At 43.9% G+C, this 18289-nt stretch overlaps 1 protein-coding gene across 10 annotated transcripts in view; it reads right to left on the bottom strand.

The window, feature by feature from the left end:
• The window catches only part of NDST2 (N-deacetylase and N-sulfotransferase 2), a 136858-nt gene that overhangs the window by 12670 nt on the left and 105899 nt on the right, over positions 1–18289 (bottom strand). For all 10 annotated transcript variants that reach the window (XM_071811818.1, XM_071811822.1, XM_071811819.1 and 7 more), the window contains 5 exons: positions 11387–12782; positions 4738–4825; positions 4392–4546; positions 2692–2877; positions 2155–2283 (listed from right to left, as the gene is read on the bottom strand). In XM_071811818.1, coding sequence (XP_071667919.1) covers positions 2155–2283; positions 2692–2877; positions 4392–4546; positions 4738–4825; positions 11387–12379 — 1551 coding nt within the window. In that variant the 5' untranslated portion in view covers positions 12380–12782. The remainder of the gene's footprint in view (positions 1–2154; positions 2284–2691; positions 2878–4391; positions 4547–4737; positions 4826–11386; positions 12783–18289) is intronic.

Here is an 18289-nt window from a genome sequence, read left to right as displayed (position 1 = left end):
TCATCATGAAGGGCCAACAGTAAATGTGGCAAATAAGCTCATCCTGTACCAGAGCACAATCTTCCCAAAGTTTTGGGATCACAGATCACTGCCAGCTGCTTCAACTGTCACATGCTTATCAGAAAATTATAATGGATGGCTCTAAAAACTGTTTCTACAAATTCCTTGGCACAGCCTCCTAGACCAGCAATGATCTCTGGATTACAGTCTAACAACTGGTCTTCCAAGAGCCCCTAAGTCTCACAGTGCCTATTTCTGCAGGCATATTTCTGACAATTAGAAAGTGGGACAAGGTGGATTTCACCCAACATATGGGAACAAAAGCCCAGAAAAGCAATGCTCACAGAAAGAAAGCGGTTTCTTTCCATCTGACCAATCACTCCACACGTAATGCAAAAAATAGCCTTCTCACTACAGCCTTTTATTAAGCAGGTAGATTTGCTTGTTGTGTGTAGAGATAACAATTCTGTCGCAGGTGACAGGGACAGAAGAAGGCTTTCAGAACATGGGGACAGAAGGCTGGTTTCCAGACTTGGAAGTACGAACCCCTACTGCTTTTTAGTTAGGGCTGTTACAGACCCCCACCTTCTGCAGATCATGCACTAAGCCAAGGCTGGTCACAGGCTAACCTTCAGAAACACAGGGCCTGTTTGTAAACTGCAGCCTGTTTGTGTGATGGACCCAGAGCACATTGTGAGGGTCTTTTCACTATCACAGTTCTACTTCAAGAAGTAGAGAGACACTAAACACTATGAAAAGCAAGAGACAAGAAAAAATTAAGCTCATTGAAGGAAAAAGCTTTATTTTCTGATTCGCTGAGCCTCTAAAACCCCATCTAGAAGTGGCTAAAGCTGCATATACAACTCTGCAACCAAGATCCAAAGGGAGGGAATGAAAGAAACCATCATGGTGAACAGCCACTGATGCTACATGACTAATCCCACAGACAAGTATTCAATGACTGGGACAAGTACTGCAGAGCTCCCACCTAGGAAGCTAGCCAGAAACAACCTACTTTCTCAGACCTGCTGGCATAGTTTCTTGCCCATACTCAGGTACTGGTGGAAAAGACATATCAAGAAGTAAGAAGGTAAAAATTTTTAAGTCATGAGACAAGAAGAGATTAAACATCATTATATTCAGGATTCGCTACAAAAGTAGATATTCTAAAATCACTATCTAAACCTGGCAGGGTAATGCCCATTCAGAGAAAGGGAGTACAACAGGTGCCAAATTGGCTTTAGTAAGAAATAAATTCAGATGGGGAATTGAGAAAGTTACTGTACAATCAAAAGGAACAGCACATCTTCTGCTACAGCCAACAAGCAGGAATGTGAGGGAGCATGATCTGCGGTTGAACCGGGCCACGAAGCTTCATCTCCTAATTCTATCCATTCCGGATTGTCTAAAAGTGATCCTTTTCGTGTGTGTGTCTCTTGCCACCTAGTACCTCTTCTCAGCTTCAACAGGAAGCAAGAAACTCATGTGATTTGACATCTATGGCTAAAAACCGGGAAGAGACTGCAGGGTGTTGAAGGTACTACATCAGCTTGGTGGCTTGATGAAACTGAGAAGTATTGAAAGGGGAAGAGGAACATTTGTTACCAGATCCGAATCTCCCAAAAATGCCTTAAAGTGACAGATACATCACCAAAAAAAACACGCAGAAATTGTTTCAAGTGAACACATATTGAAAGAAAGGGGAAAAATGCTCGTAACAAAAGCCCAGAGAAAGCAACGACTCTGAACAAAACTCATCAGTGAGCAAAGGGAGAAACCAACAGACAGCAGATGTGCACGGAACAGAAGGAGCTAAGGCACATCTCACTTAAGATTCTTGAAGATGCAGCAGCCCAGGTAACACCCACTCTCTGCTGAGCCATGCTCAGCACATCACCCTGGCTTGTTTCTTTCTGTGGAGTGTTGTGCTTGTCAGCACTCAATATTGATGTTTCCTTAGCAGTGTGTAAAGCAAGGCAGCTTTAATTAGTGAGTTTTTCCTTGGCCTTTTGTTTTACCTTTCCTTAGCAGCCCACTGGAGATGCCCACATTATGATGGGTGACTATACTGGATCTATAGGATCTAGTCCTTTCCCATATCAGGCACACAAGCTGAGACACACATGCATTGATCCCCTTTTCACATGAGCTTACTGGGTTCAGGAGCACCGTTAGGAAGAGTTCACCACCACGAATGCTCTTGTCCAACTCCTTTGAGCCACCAGGATATTCATTATAGAAGATGGTGTGAGTAAAAAGACCACAGGTCTGTCGAGGCAAAACCTGGCAATACCAGAGAAAAGCAAAGTTAGATAAGAGGTAGATGCAGCAGAATCTACACATGAATGTGTCAAATAGCACTCTGTGGATCGATATAAAGAGTAAGGGACACAAGCAACCTAAGTTCAGAGGACTCTTGATATTCCTCCCAACCGTTTACTCGTCACAGTGCAAACAAGTCAGTGGGATTTCAGTTTGGTCTTGTGCTTGGTTTTGCTTTCCTCCCTTCAGTACTGACCTCTGAATTGCACTGAGAAACACAGAAACTGCCTTCAGCCAAGTTTTTTCTCTTTGTTTGACTTTATGATTTTGGAAATACTGATTATATTAAGATCAATGTCTCAGATGCAGGTCACTAGGAGACTCTCCCTTGGGTAGGAAAGCGGGGTCCACGCATCCAGCTGTGCTCACCATGATTCCATTATGGATGAATCCACGCCGGTATCGGGCGGGCCGCAGGTGTGGGTATTCCTCTGTGCTCGTTACTTGGATGCTCCAAACAGATTTCCATGCCTCATAGAGCTGCGTGTGGACAGGATAAACTCCAGAATGATGGGGGGCTACAGCATAGCCCAAGTCTGTGGGAATCCCGTGCTCCTGGAAGCAGAACACACACCTTGATCATAACAATATTTAACCAATGTGCCTGATAAGGATCATATTTAGCAAGTTGCTCCAAGTTGGAGCAAGGAGACAGAGTAACATGAACATTCTCTGGATTGGGAAACCTGAAATACTGCTTGTAACTTCTTGTTTTATGCATCTATAGAAATATAAGGGTGATTCTATATCAACAAGGACATTCAGCACTGGTAGCAGCTGCTGTAGGAATGGTCTTGTATCTTGCAGGGGTGACAAATCAGACTAATTCACAAGGCTCACGGCAGGTTCCTTAGTTACTACAAACTAATCAATGCTGTTAAGTAACATATCTCACTCCCACACTGCATAGATCTGAGTCACGGGAGAAGGAAAACAAAATTTCCTTAATTGATACGGAAGGACAGGAAAATGACGACTGGGCTATGTCTTGTCTCTAGCAATTCAAAGAAAAGCAGACATGAAGCAAGAGACTGTTGAGGGTGAAGATATGGGGCCTGGAGCTATACTAAAACGACAGGAAATATCTGAATTTCATGGTTTTTAATTCCACTATGTGGTTCTGGTAACAATATGAATGATGACAGCTCTACCCTGGTGGCGTACAATAAAACCAGAGCCCCAAAATGAAGAAACAACCTTCTCCTTCCCACTGCTAGCCTGTTTTATGTTAAATATGCGTAATTGTGTTCTGTGCTTTGTCTCTCTCTGCAAAAGACTGCACTGTTATTTAACCAGAAAAAGAAGGAGCCTAAATTGTTTCCATAATGCTGCAACTGTGCCCTGAATTCAAGATCATTCCTAATCTGTGCGTGTCATGGGAACACAAGACAGAAGCCTGCTATTCCCAAGGGGATTACCATCAAAAGAACCAAATGAGAGGTGAAGAGGACATTTCTTTTCAGAGAAACATGTATGCTATATTCAACTCTGGGCTGTAAGCATCAAACAGACATTGTTCCAGCAAGGCAGGATGTTCAAGGCTTCCCCCCACTCTGCCAAAACCCAGGGAATTTCCCCCGGACTTCCTAGATAAGTAACTTCCTTCAGCATTGTCCGGGGAGGCCAGAAGTACGGCTGTTAGCACACAGAGCATTTTATACTACCAACCAGGTGACTTCCTTACAAAACCGCAGAGAATAAGGATGGAAAAGGAAATGCTTTCTCACTGCCAGAGTTTGTAAATTCATTGGATTTGGATGGTAATGCTACAAGTTCACACCTCAGCAAACAAGAGCCTTGGGATTTACACCGTGGAATGTAGCAGAGTTGCCTGGGGCCATGCAGGTGCCAGGAAATGCTTCCCACTGCACAGGCAGGCACGCGAATGCTGTTTCTTGCCTGAAGACAGCAGGTGCCATGCACCAATTTAAACTTTCAGAACTGCCTTTCTTAAACGCAGCCGAGTTATTAGACTAGTATTTGAGTTCAGCGGGGTCTGAACTGCTATTACAGGAGAAGAATGCTTAAGGATTAGTACTGTAAAGTAAATAAACTGCAATGCCCCTTACCACAGCAAACTGTTTGTTTAGCTTCATCTGCTCAGCCAGCACAGTGACATTGTGGAAAAGATGAGGCTGCATGTGACTCCACATGTGAGGGAACCACCAGAACTCCTTCCTGTGTTTGAGTAGCATGTCATCCCCTTCATCTTCCTCATCGGTACCTACGGAGAGCAGAAAAGGCAGTGCAGAAACAAAGAGTGCAAGAGGGGCTCTATGCTTCAAAGCAGTGGCTAATTCCCTGCAATGCTGAGTTGTTTCAACACAGGATCATAGCCACTCTAACATGTTACACACACAGAGGAACGTGGGGGCCATACACAGCTGCTGAAATGAAGGCATGCCAGGAGCTTACCTGTGTGGTAGAATTTCCCTGAGAAGCCCAGGTTGAAGGTGAAACTTGGGACTAAAGTTCTCAGCTTATTCTGCGTGCTCAGTAAAGCCTGTTTGAATGAAAGGAACAATAAATTATTCACATTCAGTTGCTGTGTAATGTTTCTCTGTGCTCTAGTGGTGCCCAGTTCAGTTTGAAGAGGTATCGCAGGGATGGGGCTAAGTCATTGTTGCTTGTGGAGTGAAGCAGAGTGGCCAAGTGCTTCACATACAGAGTCTTTACTTGAAGTAGTCTCACTGTACTAAATGATGCCACTTTAAAAGCACAGTCAGATGATGCTCTCCACTTCAATATGAAGGACCCAGAGTGTCTGTGCTACAGCAAAGGGACAATAAATCTCACTTCCAAGCAACAGATCCTCTACTCTTTCCAGGTTCAACCTCAATGCTCCCTCTCCCATGTTGGTTAGGACTTTGCTTTTGAGCCTCTGCCTTTTCTCTGAGCCTACACGTTAATGAAAAGGAAGTCAGGGAAGCACATGGTGCACAGCTGAAGGAAAATAAATCAATAATACCGTGAACAGTAACTAAGTGATCCAAAGGGAGGAGGCTTTTATTCAGAGAGGAAAGGTGGATTCACAGAACTACCCATGCAAGCAGCCCTGCCATGGTCAGGGGGGTAACCCAGGCTGTGTCCCTTGAAAGCATCAAAATCCTTTTGTAGCAGGAAAGTTTCCTGGTTTCTGGAAAGAAACCTTGGTGGAGCTGACATTTACTGTCATGACATCTCCTACATGTTCTTGCTCACTTGTGTCTGCTTTAAATGTCCGAAGTAATTGCTGTAGCCAAAGGGAAGAGGCCTTGTGCCACAAACCCCAAGGTCCAGCAGCGTACACAGTAAGACACCAGACAGCCTAGACGGTGGGAAAAAAAAAAAAAAAAAGCCCAGGGGCTCAGCATGTCACAAACAAGTAACATACAAACTAATTCCAGTCAAATTTATTCTGCTGGAAAACAATAAAAAGAGAAGCCCTGAGATGCATGCTCTGTTGCTACCTGTGTGCTTTGGGGAGTGTCACTGGTGCAGCTCCCTACGGGAGAAGTTCTCTGCCAAACAGGGACCTGGCAGAAGGGCTGTTGGCAGGTGACAGAGATAGTCCTTGCCCAGGCAGTTATTTAGATTTTAACAGCCTTTCTCAGAAAGCAATGGATCAGTGGTTGCACCAAGGTGAAGGTGATGATCTCTCAACAGCAGACTTGGGCTAGCTGCAAATACACAAGCCACTCGGCACGTAATGCTGGGGAAAGCACACCGGCTTTTCAAACTGTGCAGGGAAGACCGGTACATCTTCCTGTATCAGCTGCCCTTCCCCAGCCTCAAGAAGCACAAAAGACACTACAGCACTGCCTTCAGATGGTTCTCACTCTATAGGCATTGTTTGTGAACACTACTCCGTAGGTGGTGAAAGTCCATTCACAAATGCAGACTCTCATTCAGTGGTGGGGCCAGCCTTGACACCTATCACTAAAGGATATCCTGACAAATCACTGCTGTCACTAATATTTCAAAACAGTGTTGACCAAACACTGATCATTACATTAATTTAGAAATCATGACTTCCATAATTTACTTCAATCACCCATCTACTGCAAATATATCTTAGAGCAAAGAAGGTGACTGGTTTTATTATATTCCCCAGGCAGGCAGCCCATGGCCCTTCACACAAGGTGAGAACACGAGACAGATCATTTCTGCAGTGCTCAATACTCTTTCCAAAGTAACTGAGCTTTCAGACTTTTCCCCAGAGACACGCCTAACAGTTCCCCCTCCCCACTTCCACCCAACCGTGACATCAAATACTGCCTGGGACAAATTTCAAAGATCCCAGCTCCTCCATGGCCACATACCTACCACGACCGTACCGCAGTCACCACCCGAGAGCAATATTTTGAGAAATGTATGGCACATGACATCTCCAGAACTCATTGCAAACACAGGCAGTGGTTTTAGAAGGTGCCACGTCAGCAGCACTGATAGCTGAAGCCTCCTTTGCTACACAAGATCCAAAACAGGCAATAGGAGGTCATAATCCTGTAAGACACAGGGACTCACCCCACGCATCAGGGAGCACAGACTGAGAGCTGTGCATCCCTCTAAAGAGAGGCACCTGTCTGCCCAGTGGGATGACGATACTGTATAAAATTTGGCATCAGCACCATGAACACATCGGTCAGTATCTTAGACAGAAAAGTACCACCTTTTTTTTTTTTTTTCCGTCTCCAGAGCTGTCCCAAGCCTCACCAGTTCTCTCTGCTGCCCTGACAGGCACATCCAGTTCCTCGTTCCTCAAGCTCGGGTAGGAAGGTAGAGGGAGGAAAGGCAGTGGTTAAGAGGCTTAGAATTCCTCTGCACAGAGGGAGATTTAAAGCCTGGGTGGGGTTACCATGACGACACATCTGTCTGATGATAAATCCCAAAAAGCCCTGCTCCAGCAGGCAGCAATCCTTTGTGTCCGGGGAGGAACCGTGGGGACCCCAGGAATTCTGAGACTATGGAGCCCTATGGAGTCCTGCTTTCCTGGCAGATTTATTGCTAATCATGTGCCATCCCTCTGCTGATTCTGTGTCCTCTTCACAGCCACATCCATAAGGTGGCCCAGCACAGGTTTGAAGGAATGTCTTTCCCCCGCACAGGATAAAAGAGACTAAGGTGCAACTAAAATATTCGGAAATTTGTTTCAACAAATTATGCATACACTGTTCCCTGGCACACAGATTCAGAGGTCTGTGAACTGTAACAACACGGATGTGGAAACAGGCTGGGAAGATGGCACTTCTCTCTGCTCTGACACCTCTGCACTCTGTTTCTCTTCTATATAGTGTGATGAATATGATAGTGCTAATAATATCTTACAGCTGACTTAAGTGGCATTTCATTTATATCCATAATGTGCTCTGAGATTCTTAAATGAAAGGCAATCAAGAAATAAGTGTGGAGTAGGCTATCCATTAAGATACAAAGTAGTTAGTCAGATTCAAACAGATTTTCGTATCCATATTTAAGACATTTAGTTGCTCACAGAGTATGGGACAGAAAGCTAGCATTTTAGCTGTCCTCCATCTCTAAAAAGCCAGTTTTTCTCGCCTAGAAAACTGCCCTTCCAAGTATTTCTGGTTTATATTTTCTAACTATCTTCCATTTCAAAAGTCCTTCCAAGACGCAGCCCAGCCCAGCAGCTGCCAGAAAGGCCCCTTCCCCAGCCAAACGCCCTGCCAGAAGCTCAGCAAGGCTCACCCCAGGAACCAACAGATGGGGTCTCCAAGAGACTCCCTGCACTGGCCACCAGAACTCATAAACCACATCAAGGCCAGATCTGCTTCACACTTGTCAGAGTCTACTGGAGAACATCCTCTGCAACCCATTACTTGAATTTTTGAAGGCCTTTAGTATTTAATTGGGGCAGTCATGCTGCAGGTCCAATTGACAGACATCTACATTTCAATGCACATTTCTGGCCACAATGCAAAAAAGGTCTAAGCTTCAGTCTGTTGCTCCACGTCCATCACTTTAAAAAGACTTTTTCATAATGTCAAATGATAATAAATATTTACTTCTAAGCAAAGATTAGGAGAAAACAGTTTAAAATTGTGTCTTTTGTTGCAACACATTAAAAAAATCTATAGAATCTCTACTAATGGATATGTAGAGATTTACTCAGCCATCACTACAAGTCCTTGATGCCAGCCAGTGAAAGACAAAAAACTCTCTCAAGGGGAGTAAAATTCTAGGAGCGAGGAAGAATTCAGGGGAAGCCACTACACCTTGACTATACCCTCTTTATGTTGCTCCTTGACGACCTAAATCCTCTTCTAAGGTGGCATGGTGTCCTTGGCATCACTATAATACAGGGCTAAATCCTCACGCAACTCTGCTTTTTTAGCTAAGAAATTTTTAACTTCCAGAAGTGTTCGCAGAAATTTTAGCTGTTTCATAAAAACCCTAAATATTACCTCCTCTATCTCAGATCCCTCTAAAAAAAGGCAAAAGGGAAAAATAAGGTTGAGAGTCAGATGCTAGGAGGAGAGGATACCATGAGTCTAGGAAAACAGAACATAGGCAAATGAAGAGAAACAGGTGATAAAAAAAGAAGGAATAAGGCAGATTGTTTTGTCAGCCTCTTCTTGAGTGCTCATGCAAAGACTACTAGAAATGTGTTGCAGAAACACCTTCTTCACAGGAACTGCCCCTGTGGACACTGGGCAGCGCATTCTCAAGAGGATTTTCCGCAGTCTTCTCACTGCCCAGCAGCACCACTGGCATAGCTCAAAACAGTGCTGTCAAAAGAGATAGCATTGCTGGTACTGTTATTTCCACCTCCCCTACAATGTTAGAATCATGGAGTTAGAAACTGACGAATATTTTCATTTCAGGTTAAGATCATCCTCTACAGTTTAGAAAGGCAAGAGCTGGCTGACAGCCACCCTCACTAGATTTTCTCTCTTCCACTCTCACCGTTCATAACCCAAAATGAAATTATTGTCCTTGATTTCCCCTTAGCTTGCTTTCAGACTTACTAGCAATGATTGCTCACTGTTTATGCCCTTGTAGAGATTACCAGCAAAGGAGGCAAAAACTCACCTACTTAATCTTCTGTCCTCATACCTAAAGACAACCAGGAAGGATCATAAAAGCCAGATCCTTTCACATTAGAAATGGCTTATCTTTGCCGGCTAGTTCCATGGAGCTTTAGTAAATTCTGAGGACTATGATTTTAGAAGAGACTGAATGTAGAAAAACTGAGAAGGGATTCTCCAGGATTTTGTTTTGTCAATTATGTGCAGCTCAAATCTCTGGTAAACTTTGCAAGGGAAAATTTTTCCTTGTGGAGCTGCCAACGGTTCCATTTGAAATGAGGACTGTCAGCTCCTGCTGCAGCCCTGCAGCTGAGACACAAACTCAAAGGTTATAGTCTTTAAAGTAAAAGCAAGCAGGATTCCTTTTTTCTTTTTAAAGCATAAAGCTATTCAGCCCTCCTTTAAGCATCACAAATAAAAACATTTCTCCTCTCACACAGGACATTTACCATGGGCATGCATTTGATCAAATTATATTCAGCACTTTCTTTTAATAGTTGCTTTGTCTGGGAAGCTCTCTGAATGCGGACCTGCATTTGGCAAACCGGCTCACCGGGACAGCAGAGTCAATTTTATACCTTCACACAACATCCAATCTTCAAACCACCACCCTGACCACTGTAATCTAAGCTTTAAGATAAGGAGCTGTGTGTTGAGATAACATGAAACAGACCTTTCATATAAAAGGCCAAAGAAAATGCCAGCTGTTCCGTCAATATTATATCCCCTTCTCTCCCCACGGCGAGAGGCTATCAACAGATCCATGTAGTTATTTCTCGCTTTTAAAAAATAAAAATTCATTAACCTCTCATGGCTCTGCAATCACAGAGCTTCTTTTAAATAGATAAATCTGGGTTTTATCTGCTTTGCCTGAGATTCTCTGCTTACTGATCACAGATTATTCCTCCATTTCACCCTGTTAAAACCCAAACAAAGCATCTTTCGGAATTATCTTGTCTGGGTTTGTTTTTATTAATAACCACCAGAGCAGACTTAATTTCCAAAAGCTTTGGCCAACCATCTCCTGTTTTCCCACATGGGTCTGTAACCTGCACAAACACTACGGAGGTGAGTATCTGCCAGTTTGGACTAGTGGGTGCAGGGCCTGCTCAGGACCAAGATCAGATTGTGATCCTTAGAAAAAAAACCAAAAAGCTTTTAGAGCATTTCAGCACCTCAAAACACACGGATGCTAGAGTGAGATTAAGAAAATTTCAGCCTTTTCCTTAATAAGTATTATATATAACTGTTCATTTTTTCTATACCTGTCCGCTTGGAGACAATTTTTCTATACCTGTTTGCTGAGACAGTTACGGTCAAAGACGGCTCTAAAGAATTATTAAAGAATGAAGCAAGTAAAATAAGAGCAAACAATTAGACCTGCTTCAGGCACACAGCTTCAAATGAACTGAAAAGATAAATCTAGCTCCAAACAGAAAGCAAGAGTTTCCTTTTGCCCAAGCTAAACTTGGGATCAGAAGGAGAACTTAAAATCTCAAAGACCCGAAAAAATGGAGCTGAACTGAGATATGTCTTGCGTCGATGCATAAAACACATAGAAAAGATGGGCATGCACTGGCCCACAGTTTTGCAATATAATATACACAGTTTATATATATCATAATAAGTAATAATAATAAATACAGTTTTTCCTATTTTGTTCTAACACCACTTGCTTTTTTCTTTTGAAAGGTAGAGTTTACTGCTACAAATAGGTTGACAGAGGAAATCTGCATATGCTTGCTCCCTATGTTAAAGAGGAAACAGGACAGACCACCACAGGCATCCTCCTCTTAAAATTCAGAGATGTCTGCTACAGGTCCCAAAATGAAAAACCATCCATTTAAACTCGGAAAAACTCTTGAGAGCATCACACACGGTGCCTCAGCATCTTTGAGGGCTACTTCTCTGTTCAAGATAAGAACAATTGCAGCAATGAGCTCTTTCACTCCAATTAAATGCAACCTTGACTCTCCTGGCATACCACACACACTAGAAATTTGTCTGGGGCCCACAGTTATTTTCAGGGATTTTACCTCTACGTCAGACACTTTCATGCGAGTGCCCTCTTTCCCCACAAATATATCATCAATGTCGACGAGGATATAGCGATCAAGTGTGAGACAGAGGCGCTTGCCAGTCAAGTATGCAATAGCATCCACGAAAATGAGTTTGTGCAGCCAAAAATTGAGGTTATTGCCGAAGAGAACTCGCTGGATCCCATCATGCAGACCCAGGTCCTGTACCACCGTGGCATGCAAGGCTTTGTGGGTGGCCAGGTGAGGAATGGACTCTGAGGACTTTGTGCTGGCCAACAGCACTGGCTCGTAGGTGCTGTGGTTTGACTGGAACACAGTCCAGTCATCACCAGGCAGGGGACCCTGCTCCACCTCATTAGCCCGGGTGACGTAGAGCAGGGGAGCACTAGGGTTGATGTGATAGTCCCGCAGCCCCAAGTTGGAATGTAGGAAAAGTGGGAAACCCTTGAGCTGTGCACTAAGTAGGCTGTTCTCATTGGCTTTGAAAAAGCCTATAATTCCCACTCCATACTCTACACAGTATTTGTCCAGCAGCTCTCGGTTCCAAGCGTCTAGGTTCACATATTTAAGGATGTTCTCGTAGATAATAAGCGCATAGCGTCCCCTGTCTTTGTCTGTCAGGGTAGGCATATCCCCTTTGCCAGGGGCGATCTCTGTCCTGTATTTAAACCGGCTAGATTCCAGGATGGCCACTATTTCCTGCCCCAGCTGGGAGTAAATGCTTTCCACAAAGACTAGCACCACAGGATCTGTGCGCGAGGTGTCCACAGATTTTGTGAGCCTCCAGCTGGCCTGGGGCGGAATCAAGATGCGGTGCTGGTTGCTGCAGTCACTGAAGGGCAGGGGTGGTGGTTCCTTGATTTTGGGGCTGTTAGTGACGTAGTAAGCCAGGATGCACATGGAGATCAGGCTGAAGGCAATGAGCAGCAGGATCAGTCTGTGGAGCTCCAGCTGTCGCACGTGCCGCACTACTTTCCACAACTGAATCATGGTGAGGCGGGCTGCCCACCCCCTCCTCACTCTCTGCACCCACGTTGCTCTTGAAATCTCCAGTGCTGCTGTGGCAGTACACAGCAGCAGCTTGCAAAAAAGAAACAGTAGCTGCGGAGAGAGACAAAGCTAAAGCAAACAGCTACCAGGCTAGACTCCCAAGGATCTGCCATTTATCTCAAGTAACCATGGCCCTCAATTCCCATCGCTCTTTTGTGCGCTTCCTCCTGTTCCTCTCCTCTCACTCAGGAAAGTCTCTTGGAGGTATGGGGTTTCCTGAATCTTGTCTCCAACAGCAAATCAGTCTGTCATCCTGTGCACAAGCAGTTTCAGCTCAGCCTGCCCAGGTGTTCTGTTTCTCAGCTGTTTCACATTCACATGATGGCACCTTCTTCTTCGCATCCTGCAATTTAAAAAGAAAAAGTCAGTTTTCAATATGGATTCATGGTATTTAATGTGTTTGAGATGACATGGCAGGATCAGCAGGTGCTAGGTGGGCAGCATCACTTGCCTGTCAGCAGGCAGACCTGTTCCCTGGGAAGTGACACACATGGTTTGTACAGGAGCTTGGCAGAACCATCGTAATGGTCTTTGGAAGAAAGGTCCTGGCAGTGCACAGGGACTCAGCATTTGCCTTGGATGAGATTCTCACACACTACAGCAAACAGAGATGGCATACTTGGTCTTCCCCCACTCCTTTTTACGCCATTGAACACAATATATGAAGCCCTTCTATTCTAGCCCGAATTCCAAAATTAACAAGAGGAAGAGAGAGCTCTCACGTTCTTTGTCCTGTCCTGTTCTCAGCCTAATGATGATGTGTCCAAGTCCTTGCCAGTGACTTCTTAGACCCTCCAGGTCCTGCTGTCCCAAACCCAGCAAGATTCCCCAAATTCCCACCAGCTCTCTTGCCCCACAGCTCCCGAATTCCACAGTTCCCATTCCTCTCTATGCCACCGTCCCGGTTGTCCTGGGAATGTACATTCTTCCAAAGCTCTCAAAACACGGCTCCGGGGAGACATTGCCCATCAGGCATCACGGAGCCAGGGGGCACAGGCTGCCCATGCACTGCACACCTAATTGCTGCCAATTGATTCAGTGGCAGATGGAAACAAAACATCTCCCAAAACCCTCCTTCACATGCCACTGAAGAGCATGAAGCCAGTTTTAAATCATCAACAGCAAGATGTCAATTTGAGTTGGTCTCAAATACGTGAGAGCTTCTTGTTACAAAGCTCTCTCACCTCCTGCTTTGTGTTTACGACAACAGACTATTTCACCATATGTTGTTATTTTTCCAGGATAAAATGCTCAACAAAGCCAACAAACACCAAGCCATCTCAAGCATAAACACTAGGGAAAGTAACTAAATTGCAACTTGGTTTATAAATAAAATAAAATCACTGTGTAGTTTACTCTCCCCTACCAGAAGTGTGATTTACTTACAGCAACAACAGCCAGGTGTGTGTTACTTGGAACATAGGCACATTTTTCAGAGCACATGCTGTTGCTCCCAGCTTAGTGCAAGGACACCCTGAATGCCAGATGCTGCTCACCATGTCAGGAGTGCCCAAAATGAGGTCTCTGCGAAAGTTAAAAAAACCCCTTTTTTCTCTCAGAACCTTGCTTACTCACAGCTCTGCACTCCTGCAGACATGTGCTCCACCACGTACAATCCCTCTGACCACCTGCTCAGCCGGCATAGTTTACCACACCGGGAGGCACAAGACCAACAATAACAAAATGTGTTAAACTACCAAAACAGCTCTTCATCCTTTCTCCATTCCTCCCATTTTTAAGCCTTTTTGTTACTATCATCCCAATGAAAGAAAGAATATTAGAAGACTAATTTTCCCATGAGTTTAAGACAGACATAAGGTTTTTATATAGTAAAGTCAGGGTTTTTACAACTAGCTCCATCAGAAAAGAAAGTAGTTGTGAGACAGATGCTTATTTTGCTCCACCAGAAAAGAAATCACTTGAGGGTTGGATGCTTATTTTGTAATGTGTATGACTAAATAGCAAAAAATTCCTTCTGAGTCAGGGAAAATATCAGTTCAAAGACGGGGCCAGAAGTCCCACTCTAAAGACTCTCACCAGGCTCTTTTCCAAACCATTGGTACAGCTTAAAGCAGAGACAAAAAAAAAAAAAGGCAGCAGATTTTATATGAAGAGATATAATACTGCTAATTTTGTGACAGTGGGTGGAAAAGAATCAGAGTGCTGTTTACACAAGCCTTATAATGATCATTAAGTATTATCTCAAATAACATTTATGCTATAAACTCAGCAGAGCATGGATTGGCTTGTGCAGTGCACAGTGAAACCCTAGCCCCTATGAGGTCTTCAGAGTAGCTGTAGACTGTAAATGTAAAGTATATTACAGAAACAACTGACTCTGAATGGATCAAGTCTTCATTCCCAAATGTCCCTCTCTCATTAGAGAGGTGGCTTTGGACATCCAGCTCAGCCCGCAACAATAAGCTATGTTTTCTTCAACACAGACAATCATCTTGCAGTTTTGCTTTGTTTCTACATACTGTTAACCTTTTAATAGAAAAAGGACAAGGGAGATTAAAAAAAAAAAATACTAGGGGAAGATGTAAAAAACAGAATTGTTATTTTTTTCTTTTTTTCTGAAGTGACAACTGATTTTGAATACATAGACTGAGTACAGAATACACCTTGTAATTCCTGTTCAAGCCACCTACAGTCCCAGTGACACACAGGAACTGCCAGTGTATCAGCATTGTATCCAAAAGGACATGTCACCCTTCAAAAGCAGACAGGAAAATAACCTTTCCACCTGCACTATGAGCCTTTCCCGTCCCACTGACTCTGCAAGGCAGGCCCTGATGTCACCACCCTCATGTCTGGCACTAGAGCTCCAGTCACACTGAACTGCAGAGGCAGGAGCCAGCAGAGGCAGAACTCAGCAGGGCAGAGAAAGGCTAGATAAAAACATATAATAAATGCTCTATCTTTTTATCACGTTCATTCCCTGTAAGACACAATAAATACACAGCTCCATGCATATCAGCCACTATGAGAAGTGGTCTTCATTCTACTCCTGTGCAACAAATTAATACAAAACACACCACTCAGATTCCTACATACTTTATTTTGACCCAGAATTGCAAGTCAATGTCTTCTCAAATGACTCACACAAATGCTTTTGCTTTTAATCCCATTGGATAAAAAAGAATAATTTGACTATTTTGGATTCAAAGATTCACTATCTTAACATCTATTAGATAAGAAGTTGTTTTTGCAGGAGAAAATAACGTAAAGAGGGACTTATAAGTTCAGGAGCCCATGTGTTGCCTGTAGAAATTTCCAAGCGTTTCTGGGGTAGAATTTGTAATCTAAACACCACAGTAACAGTAAGAAAAGCAAGAATATGCTGATCTATGCAAAAGCCTGGCAAAGTCCTGTAGTACTTTTACTACTCTTTATCCTCAGAACATCAGCCTGGAAAATGCATCTCTTCCCGGGTTACACTTACCTCTCCAACTTCATTTTTAGTGTTGCACTGAGTCTCTATTTTGCAAAGAGAGGTGGTTTCAGCTCCCTGGTTATTAGTTTAAATATGAAAATCACAAGACAACTAGATTATATTCTCTAGAATAAGCATGAAACTGGAGTTTAAGCTAGGCTGCCACACCTGCAGTGCCCAGTTGAGGGGCAAGAGGGAGAGGAATCCCCTTTACAGGGCACTTCTGAATCACAGCAGTGTTTCAATAACAATGACTCCATTCAAGCTTCTAGTGAAGCTCCCAAACAAGCCCCCATTTGTTACATGGGTGAGCTCAAACAAATAAATTAAAAAAAAAAAGAGGTCTGTATCAGATTGCTGCTCAAGAATCTGTCAGCTCCGATCTCTTTAACAAGGCTTCACAGCTAGTGGGCATGCCAGCTGGCACAGTGTGCATTTAGCTCTTTGGGGACCACATCAGCTGGTTTAGGTTGAAATGAAAAGAAAAAAACCCTACAAAAGCAAACATACCAACCAAAATTCATATTAAAAGGTGAGAGAGCTGTCAGAAACCACCCAGACCCAAAGCACAAAGACCAGAAAGATTTATAGCAGAGAAAAAAAGAACAAAAGAAAAATTAAAAATTCACACTGGAAATTGCTCCCATTTAAAGGAAAATACCTGTGTTCTCTTTTGAGATCGAACTCCTTGGACTCTAACACCACAAGCCCCCCAAATTTATAGATAAATTAAGGTCCATTTCAAACTCCTGTCAGAACTGCATGAGTGGAGGTTGCAGGAGGTGGCAGTCAGAAGGCACAGCAAGGATGAAGTGTTCTACTGATGCAAGGATGCAGGACTAGAAGGCTCCTGTCCTGCCAGAAAAGCATCTCTAGATCAGAGAGCATCAGCTGTAAGGTCAGCTATCTCACAAATCACCGGCATTAAGACAAATGCTTTATAAAACTTAGATGTTCTGTTTCCTAGTGATATGGAGTGTTCACATGAAACAGAAATAGTTTTGTGAATTATCAGCTGCTAAGCCACATGGGAACTGATGCGATATGAAAGCAAGATAGCAATCAGAATTGTGTGGTTTTAATATCTGATCTCCAGATATTTCCAACACTTGGAAATTATTGTGAGGGATCAGTATAAATGCTCAAGACCAGCACTTGTCCAAAACCAGTGACCAGAATATATGTATTTGGGGCTGCTGGCACATTGATGCCAAAGCATATGGAAGATAATTGGTGTCATTTGACTCCTTTATCAAGAACTTCTGTCATGAAGCTCTTTCATAGCTGAGCCACAGAAGGTCTTACCACCCTAAAAAACATTGTCATGAGTACACTTCCTCGGCCCTTTTTATTATTCATAACATAACCCCTCTTTCTGGAACACACACCAGCAGGATCCTGCCTTTGTATGAAACAGCTCTAACTCAGGAGTCTTTCTTCAGCACTTCCCATGAGACAGATTTTGCCTTGCGCCCCAGAGGGACTGCAGTAATTGAGTTATACAGTAATCAGGAAAGGAATCTGATTGATTTTCCAACCCATTCCACTTTTATGGTGTCATCATGACACACAATTCCTCTTTCATCTGCTTGATTTCAAGACACCACAGCCCCTCCCCGTCTGTGGCGCTATCTGTGCCAGGCCTCCAGGTACAGCCTCTGTCTCTCCTGAAGGTGGGGAACCTGGCAAGCAACCTCAGCAGAGCACAATAAGCCACACAGTAAATGACTTAGTAGAACCTTAGGAGAATGAACACTGGTTGTATTCCACATTTTGGATAAATAACCCCCATACTGTTGTAATTACAGACACATTGTAATGTAATTGCCAACCACGCTCATTTTTGGGCTCTGGGTGTGTGTTTCAGCTAGCACCCACTGCCAGTCAAATCCTGCAATGAAAGACCGCCCGAGGAACACAGAACTCATATCAAAGAGGCAAGAACAGTAATGGTGCCCGAGCTGCTCTGACAGACGGGTGTGCAGCCTCTGGCCAGAGCTGAGCCCTGCTTTGGCAGGTCCCAGTGCAGGGATAGGCCTATTTTGGTACAGACCTGTGGTGAGCTGCCAGCTGGACATCAGGCTTGAAACGTGTCAGTCTGACATCAGAGGAGAAGACCTGTGCAATTATGTAATAATTGTTTGGTGGTTTTTTTAATCATGATCCCCAGACAGGTATGTAACTTCACACCTTCTGCAAGAGCAAGAAGCTGCAGTACATGCTAAACAGATCTGCACGAACCCCTCTCAGCCCAGCCTGGTGGAAGCCCAACCGCAGGCTTGAATTTACCCTTGTACCAGTGCAGTGAAGTTTGAAGGCACCATGAAGGTCCAGACCTGGGAGAGGCCAGGTCACGTTTCCAAGCCAGCTCCACAGGGGGCTGCACAGGGCTCCCATGACTCCTGCAAGGTTCT

This window comes from Patagioenas fasciata, chromosome 8 (genome assembly GCF_037038585.1).
Source record: "Patagioenas fasciata isolate bPatFas1 chromosome 8, bPatFas1.hap1, whole genome shotgun sequence".
Lineage (NCBI taxonomy): Eukaryota > Metazoa > Chordata > Aves > Columbiformes > Columbidae > Patagioenas > Patagioenas fasciata.
Note: the sequence above shows the minus strand (reverse complement) of the source record. Positions and strands in the feature narration are given on the sequence as shown.